At 38.4% G+C, this 9,012-nt stretch overlaps 1 protein-coding gene across 1 annotated transcript; it reads right to left on the bottom strand.

Annotated features, from left to right (window-relative positions):
- Positions 1–2,249: 2,249 nt before the first annotated feature.
- On the bottom strand, positions 2,250–5,034 carry LOC135491230 (uncharacterized). Its single transcript, XM_064776960.1, has 5 exons — positions 5,019–5,034; positions 4,171–4,390; positions 3,485–3,619; positions 2,979–3,206; positions 2,250–2,626 (listed from the first exon to the last, which is right to left on the bottom strand). The coding sequence occupies exons 2-5, from the start codon at positions 4,387–4,389 to the stop codon at positions 2,360–2,362; spliced, it is 849 nt and encodes a 282-aa protein (XP_064633030.1). The 5' UTR covers position 4,390; positions 5,019–5,034; the 3' UTR covers positions 2,250–2,359.
- Between the last annotated feature and the right edge of the window lie 3,978 nt (positions 5,035–9,012).

The raw sequence follows: 9,012 nt of genomic DNA, 5'->3' as shown, positions 1-9,012 counted from the left end.
TTAGTGAAAAATTTGAATGTGCTCAAATCACTCTGATTCATTTAGAATATTGCATTGCTGATGATTTAAGGTCAAAACAAGCTAAAATAATGAGAAAAAAACTTAATTTGACCCCAATATGAGCCAACCTAGCCCCGGTCTAAGTTCGTTTTCATTTTTACAAGTCTTGTTGTGTTGCCATTCATTTTGTAATTTCTTTGAAACTACTTAGGCCTTGATTCTGAAAGTTGTGCCCTAAGCAGCAAAGATATTCCAAAATCACATCCTAAATTTTCAGCTCCATAGCTTGCTTATTCTGGCCAAAGCTGGTCTTTGAACTTGGTGCTGTTGGCTGCAAAATCATGACTTTTTGTCGATTTTGTCCTCTTTCGTCGCTTTTGGCACAGTTGTACCACTCTTGGAAATGTCTCTCATTTCTCCAAAAATGTCCAGATATCACTTTCCTTAGTTGGAGAGTTGTGGGATGTCATCTACATTAGTTTGAAAAAATTCTCAAAATGTTAACCCCCTGAAATCTACCTTCATTGAGACATGACCACTAATTAATATTCATAGGTCGGAGGGTCCAGGCCTATCAATTAGACGAGTGCATGTTTTTAACTCTCAAGTACATATTTGGAGAGGTATTGAAAAAATATTTGCCGTGGCAAGTCTACAGATATAAAGAAATTATTTGATGAAAAAATTAATTAGGAATTTTGCAAATTCGGTAATAGGAGGCGTGATTTGAGATTTTTCTGCCAGTTGGCTGAAAAGAGTGGAAATATCAATGTCTGTCTAATTTGTCGATTATCAAAAAATTTCCGTGGTCAATTACCAGTTTAGTCTTCACCATGTACTTGCTCGACTGTCCGGAATATAATTTTTTTTCTTCAAATTCAAAGCAGTTTATTGAGCCAGATGAATGCTACATTCAAATAGGTTTAGAAAATACAATAAACTGAAGCGGGATGAGAGAAGAAGCTGAGGAAAGTAAAACAGGCAGGGATCTGTCTTAGGAAATGTACCCTGACCATCTCAAAATTTCAGATTCACAACCCCACGCAGTATTTGATGCCTCGCGGTCAAACATTGACAGTTTAACTGCTAAAAGGCTTTAAAAATCAATGGTGGTCTTGTCTCCATTTACATAACATTTTGGGTCAATTTAGTGAAAAATTTGAATGTGCTCAAATAACTCTGATTCATTTAGAATATTGCATTGCTGATGATTTAAAGTCAAAACAAGCTAAAATAATGAGAAAATGAAAAGGCCAGGGGCCATTGTGCTCACCGTTTATGGTGACCAAGCGGCATACTGTCTCTCCAAAGCACAGGCAACTGCATTAAGAGATGGCTCGTCATTGTGGTTCAGCATAGCAGAGTGCTGGTGTTCACTATAGATTTTGTAGAGTAATCACTTGGCATTAGATGTTCATCCCTTTTTGAACACCTGCATGAGCTGTCAGTCAATCTAAATGATTAACAAGGCCGATTTATGAAAATAATGTTTATTTATCTTAAAGAACATTGAACATGTTGAAAGAGAATCACAGTAAATATAAAATCAAAAAATGATACTTGTATTATGAATACTCATGTGGTGTTGATTAGGTTACATGTATGTAAGTGAATCGAAACATGGAATAAAAAACATGGCATAGAGTAATTGAAGCCCCTGAGAACAGTACCAGGTGTCTTCTTTTTTTGAAGTTTTAGAAGACTAAAAGTTTTAGGGGAAAAAAAATCACAGTAAAATAAAATCACAAATTATGTATAGTCATCTGGTACTGATTTGCTTACATGTATGTAAGTGAAATATTATACAAATTGTTGATGGCATACTGTAATTTAAGCCCCTGAGAACAGTACTAGGTGTCTTCTGTTTTTGAAGACTAGAAATTTCAGGGAGAACAAAAAGAGAATCACAGTAAAATAAAATCACATATTATGTATAGTCATCTGGTACTGATTTGCTTACATGTATGTATGTGAAATATCATACAAATTGTTAATAGAAACATGGCATACAGTAATTTAAGACGATGAGAACAGGTGAATTCTGTTTTAGATGTTTTGAAGACTGAAAGTTTCAGGGAAAACAGGAACAGAATTGCAGTAAAAATAAAATCACAAATTATGTAGAGTAATCTGGTACTGATTGGCTTACATGTATGTAAGTGAAATAGGAGTAAAAATGTGCCATGGTATTTGGCATCTTTGTTAAAGTATACCAAATCGGAATAAATTCTAAGTAGAGTTACACAGTTTTTAGTAGGCTCTGGCTTTCTTTTGGGTCACCCTGTATAATGATGATGAATAGCGGAACTAATGGGTGATTTCAAAGTTTGTTGATGCAACAGATGGGGTGTCCATAAATTTACTTTTTTGTTTTGGCGACTGATGGTTTAGGGGGGATGGCAGATGTTGTGGCAAGTGGTTTCCAGTTGACAGTGGTGAGCATGATCTCTGTGACTGTGTTTCCTGACAGAACTGCTCTTGCTGCGGCTGGAAGGCTTGGGATAGTTGGCATTGGATCTGCTGATGCGAAGATGTACGATTCTGCTTCATGGAGGCCATTTCGAATAATAAGGAGTTCTTTTCCAGAGACTGCAATGATGTTGACATTGCATTTGTCTTCTGAAGACTGGAATTAGAGTGGAGTTTGTATTATTACATTGGGATAATAGTTAGATAATTAGTATACCGGTACTGGTATGGTGAACTCTGTGCCTGTTGAAGATGTTTTGATGTCCTAATTTATGTGCTGAAACTGTTTTGGAATCAAAGAGTTGTTCACTAAAACACCATATGTTGTGGTGGTAGAGTCACAAGAATTAGATGGTGGGCGTAGAAAGAGACTATTGTTGACCAAATAGTTGATATGGGTTATGGGTATTTTTCTTCTAATTTTGCAGGTGTCTGCTATAAATGAAGATGAAAGAAAAGGTGAAGTTGGGGGGGAATAGTAGAATAATGGTGGTGAAAATTGTACTTACAGTGATGGCTGTTTCTGGGGTGTCACGGAAGTGTTTTTGCATGTTGAATTCGGTTATTTCAACATTTTCTACCTTGATTTTCTTATTAAGGTGGACGTCACCTATGAGATCAGTGGACTTGTTCCACAGCTTCAGAGTTGCTGTTGAAGTTGAAGCCTGCCCATCTTCCTCTATGATGATATCTTTGCGCTTCCACGATGCATCAGGGGCTGTTTTGAGTGGAGAAATCTGTGGGAAGAAATGGAATTATAGAGTGTATTGACACTGATATCTAATATCATAAATAGTTTATGTGAGATTATAGGTTATTGCTAATACTGAACTTGAGGGAGGTGAAGGACACACATTGAGTATGGATTGTGGTAGTGAGGTGATGGATCATTGTAATTATAGAATTGTGGAAGTCAATGCTGGTTGACGAAATACATGGTATTTGGAAATGTCTGGGTTTTTGTATGAATATTTCTTGATCTGTGGACATTGAAATTATTTGCATTTGTCTTTACCTGTTTTATTTTGACAAGGAGGGATGCTCTTTGTTTGATTGGAGATTGTTGCAATTGGTCCAGTGGCATAGTTGGTGCATGGAAAAATTGCATCATGAGATCTTCTTTCACAGCGAAGTCTTCGGTTGGGTAGATCTGAAATGTAATGAAATGAACTCTTGTACATGGATCTTTAAAGAAGGGATTGGCAACAGGGGTGATGATGTCATAAGCTGCCGGACAATGCGCTGTTGAAGGTTTCTGAGTCTTGAGCTATTTCGCATACTCGTTTGGTAGTGTGATCCAAGCAAGATTTCTAATGGGGAACTTAAGCCTTTAGTTTTCTTGTTATAACGCCAGTACGTTGTTGAACAGCTGGTATAATATTGTTCTTTTTTACCTAACATTGAACTCCTATTAGGTATCTGGTGCAAAAGGTCCATAGGGTTTGGGGAAATTTGATGTTAATTAGTGTTTGAATTTCGTCTGCATCTGGGAAAACAGTATTGCGGATGTTGTTACTTGTAATGCTATCTCCATAAAATCTGCTAACTTATGATATATATATTTTCTTTGTTTTGTTGTGAAACTAAGCGATAAAGTGTTAGAGGTGATTAATTATAGGTGGTATGGTTTTGGATTGCCTGCCGAAAAATGGTCTTTGTGGAGTCAGAATAAAAGTATTGATGAATACTGTATGTACTAACCTTACTTTTTGCCTTGACAAATATTGCATGCTTAGTGTTGTCAATGTCCGTATCCACCAGAAGTAACGACGCATTTTTGACAATCATATCAGCGTTGTGTACCATTTTGGTGTACACAAGATCGTAAAAATCGTCTTTGCCTGCAATCAGGCAAGAGGATATGTGGGATTTGGGACGTGTAGACTCATTGTTGAGGATTTTCACCTTGATGGTATTCATGCTGAAAAATAACAGTATCATATGTAAATATATATACAGGTGGGACATGTAGTAGTAGGGTGCATAATGTGTATCACCTATTTGGCTATCATTTATAACTGCATCCACACTAATAACGGAGGCCTACTCTAGACATGATTTTGCACTATTCTAACGTCAGAACTCCTAATATCGCCACTTGTGCGTAATACCGCCACTTTTGTGACGTGACTTTCATGACGTTATTTCCAATGAAGTGGCGATAATATGCACGACGTTCTTGTGACGATATTAGGAGTTCTGACGTTAGAACTTTTAGGTGTAAAATAAAACTCTACTCTTTAGCAGGAAGAACTTGACAGTTGACATGAACATGATGAAAAACACACATTATTAGCCTTAGACCTAGTAGTTCACAAAGTTTCTTGATGAGGAGTTGTGCATCTGATCTTGAGGCCAAGTGTGCATGCCATGTAGGCCTACATGTACAATGTATGCATGCAACATGCATATATGTCTACTCCATTATCGATTTTTTCTTCTTCCAAAAACCACAATTTATAATAATCATCTGTCACTGTAGTTAGCACTAGTGAAACAATAATGATTTATACCACTGTTCATGTCCAAGCTCATGCATTTTGACTTACCTAAAACGCCTTTCACCAGCTTTTATCTGACCACCCCTGCGAAATTCGACTGGAAATTGTCGGCAAAAGCCGGCAATTTCCACCTAATTCCAAACTATTTTTCCTTGCCAGGAGGCTGGAATTAGCTGGAAATTCCAGAAAATGTCAGGGCTGGAGTTTGGCGGTATTTTGGTAAATGGCAGTGCCAGAAAATGCCAGCTCTGGAAAAAGCTGGCATAACCTGGCATTAGCTGGAACCTTTAAATTTCCAGAGCTGGAATTAGGTGGAAAAATCTTGACCCAGGCCTTCCAGCTGATTACCAATGTCAGGGCTGTCATTTATTGGAAATAGCTGGCATTAGTTGACATTAGCTGGAAATTACAAATTCAGCATGCAACGAGGAATGTCAGGGCTGTCATTTATTGGAAATAGCTGGCATTAGTTGACATTAGCTGGAAATTTAATATTGAGTATGTGACCTGCTCTACGTTTGAATCGATCAGAGCACTGCACACTAATAAACAGGCGTTTTTTGTCACTCAACAGTGACTATGATTAGAATCGTTGTGATATGCAACAAGAAGATCTCTTATCGTGGAGTAAAACCAATAATCGCTTAGTTTTGACTTTGCTGATTGCAATCTTGTCACACGCACCTGCGATTATCACCACAGAATTTTTCACATGCAAACATGATTGCATGTTGATTTTGCTTGATCCCAGGCCGTGCGATTTCCAATTCTAATTCAATTTTGATGGCATCTGCAATTATAACTGCAAACAAGCAATTTCTGTCACACAGAAATATGATTAAAGGTTGCAGGTTGATTTTGCTTCCAACAGAGGTTGCTAGGATGACCAGTTCTTGTTGCGGGCACCTGAAATTATCTATGCAAACAAGTGATTTATGTCACTTGCAAACATGATTGCTGTGGCATTATCAAGTTTTGAGCATATGCCACTGACCTAATCCCTTAGTTTTCTGACACAATCTTGTCACACTGTTATAATGTAAATATCATTCTTGGTGTGTGTTGACCATGGACTTACACGAGCATAAGAGGCCCTATCATATAAAACGTAAGATTATTGCTTCACTGAGGCTCCTTGCAGACACGCGGACACTTCCCCATTGCAGATGGTTTAAGTTGCCACATGACCTGGGTTGGAGTGCTCGTCAATGCCGACTGGCGTCGTCAGGGCTCAATGCCCATCCTGGAGACAGCACGTCATTTACATCATAGCTAATTGTGATCAGTTGATACGATGACGTCATTGACAATCACTGACAGGAAAATTTTGCCTCTCGTTTAATAATATAGATAGTGCAAAGTATTCACATTGTAATATTAGGCTCGTAAGTTTGAGGATCATGGATTGACCAGATTGGTGTGAATTGCCCCAGGGCCCATGGAACATATGTAGGCCTATACCAATTTTAAGTCCAGACTTTACGAAACGTGCCGCGCTAACAATACGGCCGCCACCGACGATGGACGCCACATCATCGCATAGGCTCACAAGGTGAGCCAAATAAAAAAGAGGTGCCGTTTTAACTGGATACCGTGACATCAACATGATGTTAACCACACATAGCACACTCTGTCACTTTGATGTCTGGAGGGCAGGGTTACAGACGGGGACTGACGTCCAAAATGGATGTCCAAATAACATCACTGCACGACCTTGAAAAGAATGATGGAGCAAGCTGACTGTTGATTGACGCCATCACTTACATGAGTCATGAGCTGTGGACATCTCCCATGCAAAATCTTACAGTTATGATACCGTCCGGGTCTACGATCATGCATACAATAATACAGGCTTACAGCACATACACTGATTCAGGCTTCATCATATGCTAAAAAAACAACCTCAAGGCCTGTCCAGATTACCCTTTTTGCATTCATTTGAATCCTTATGTGTTCCAATTCAATTTGTGTAAACTTTGGATATCTTGATATCGAATTCGGGGTAAAAATCAAGAAATAAGAAGAGCTCCCACATGATTTCTTTGTTTGACTTGAAAATTCAAACCTACCAGTTCCTGTCTGAGGTGTAATGCATCATGGGATAGGTCAGGTGATAAGACCACATGATAGAATTGCATAACATAATAGCAATTTGCATAATGCCAGCAAATGCCAGCTTTTTCCAACAATTGTCAGAAACATCGAATTTTAAATTTCCAGCTAATTCCAGCTCTGACAATCTCATAGTAAAGTGACAGAGATTTCCAGCGCTGGAACTTTTACGAAAAGTAAAGTTCCAGAAAATGCCAAGAATTTCCACCCCATGGATAAAGTTCCAGTTTTTGTCAGCTTTTGCCAGCTATAACTTTTCGATGAAACTCTCTAAATTCAAAGTGTCAGCTTATTCCAGCCAAGAGCTGGAAATTCCAGCTATTTCCAACAAAATCCACCTGAGGTAAAATTCATTTCGCAGGGGCAATGCCAAAAAGCTCAGCTCATCAAATAGAGAACAAAATGGCGGAATGAGGTTGGTTTAAAACCTGGCAATGGCACAGGCATTACAAATATAAAGCAAAATTTATACAGAACAAATAGGCCTAGGCCTTCCATGTTTCAATGATATTTATTCCAAGTGAATCTGGTGCACTCAGTTGAATCTATTTATAGTGTGACACAAAACAAGAGCGAGGGTCGGTTCATAACATGACTTTAGGCAGGCACATGGCAGACACTGACACTTTGTCTTTGGGCTGATTTTTTAAAAATCAATTTTACTGATTCTTCTGTGTTAATGATCACATGACCTAGGACGTCATGTGTAGGCCTATTCAATTTCAAGTAAAAAGCTTTAGCCGTTAAAATAACATACAATGTTCCACCCTTCACGACAAATTTACACCACTTTCCCCTCAGTGACCTTGAAGATTACGCCACATCAACCTGATTTTTGGTCAACATGTTCAGCTACATAAGAGGTGTCTACATACCAAATTTAAAGACTGCAGGACTAATGAAGGCAAAACGTGCTACTATCGGTGAAATTTTAGAGTTTGACCTCTGTGACCTTTACAAGTAGGTCAAATCAAAAACCCGTATGATATGTGATGTATCCTTGCTAGGGGTACCCACCATAAAATTTTTATCAAAAACTAATCAATAATAAATGAGATATTGCACTTTTTAAGAATTCGGTTTTAGCCCCCTGGTGACCAAGCCAAGAATCAAACCGAAGGGAAATTCAGTGTCAGGGTACATATGACCTTGGGCATGATGTATAGAAAGTTTAAGGTTCACAGCAAAAGCGGTAAAGAAACGTGCCACAGGATACGACGCCGGACGACGGACGACGGACGCCGGACGACGGACACAGAGCTATGGTATAGACTCCCCTACGGTGAGCCAAAAACTTAATTTGACCCCAATATGAGCCAACCTAGCCCCGGTCTAAGTTCGGTTTCATTTTTACAAGTCTTGTTGTGTTGCCATTCATTTTGTAATTTCTTTGAAACTACTTAGGCCTTGATTCTAAAAGTTGTGCCCTAAGCAGCAAAGGTATTCCTAAATCATATCCTAAATTTTCAGCTCCATAGCTTGCTTATTCTGGCCAAAGCTTGTCTTTGAACTTGGTGCTGTTGGCTGCAAAATCATGACTTTTTGTCGATTTTGTCCTCTTTCGTCGCTTTTGGCACAGTTGTACCACTCTCGGAAATGTCTCTCGTTTCTCCAAAAATGTCCAGATATCACTTTCCTTAGTTGGAGAGTTGTGGGATGTCATCTACATTAGTTTAAAAAATTTTTCAAAATGTTAACCCCCTGAAATCTACCTTCATTGATACATGACCACTAATTAATATTCATAGGTCGGAGGGTCTAGGCCAATCAATTAGACGAGTGCATGTTTTTAACTCTCAAGTACATATTTGGAGAGGTATTGAAAAAATATTTGCCGTGACAAGTCTACTGATATACAGAAATTATTTGCTGAAAAAATTAATTTGGAATTTTGCAAATTCGGTAATAGGGGGCGTGTTTTGAGATTTTT

This window comes from Lineus longissimus, chromosome 7 (genome assembly GCF_910592395.1).
Source record: "Lineus longissimus chromosome 7, tnLinLong1.2, whole genome shotgun sequence".
Taxonomy (NCBI): domain Eukaryota; kingdom Metazoa; phylum Nemertea; class Pilidiophora; order Heteronemertea; family Lineidae; genus Lineus; species Lineus longissimus.
Note: the sequence above shows the minus strand (reverse complement) of the source record. Positions and strands in the feature narration are given on the sequence as shown.

Excerpts from the sequence above, each read along its gene's own strand:
- LOC135491230 (XM_064776960.1), bottom strand. The coding sequence starts at position 4,389 with ATGAATACCATCAAGGTGAAAATCCTCAACAATGAGTCTACACGTCCC. Across the intron at positions 3,620-4,170 it reads TTGTCAAGGCAAAAAGTAAG|ATCTACCCAACCGAAGACTT; the intron begins GTTAGTACATAC and ends ATTACATTTCAG. Across the intron at positions 2,627-2,978 it reads CCCCAGAAACAGCCATCACT|TCTTCAGAAGACAAATGCAA; the intron begins GTAAGTACAATT and ends CTCTAATTCCAG.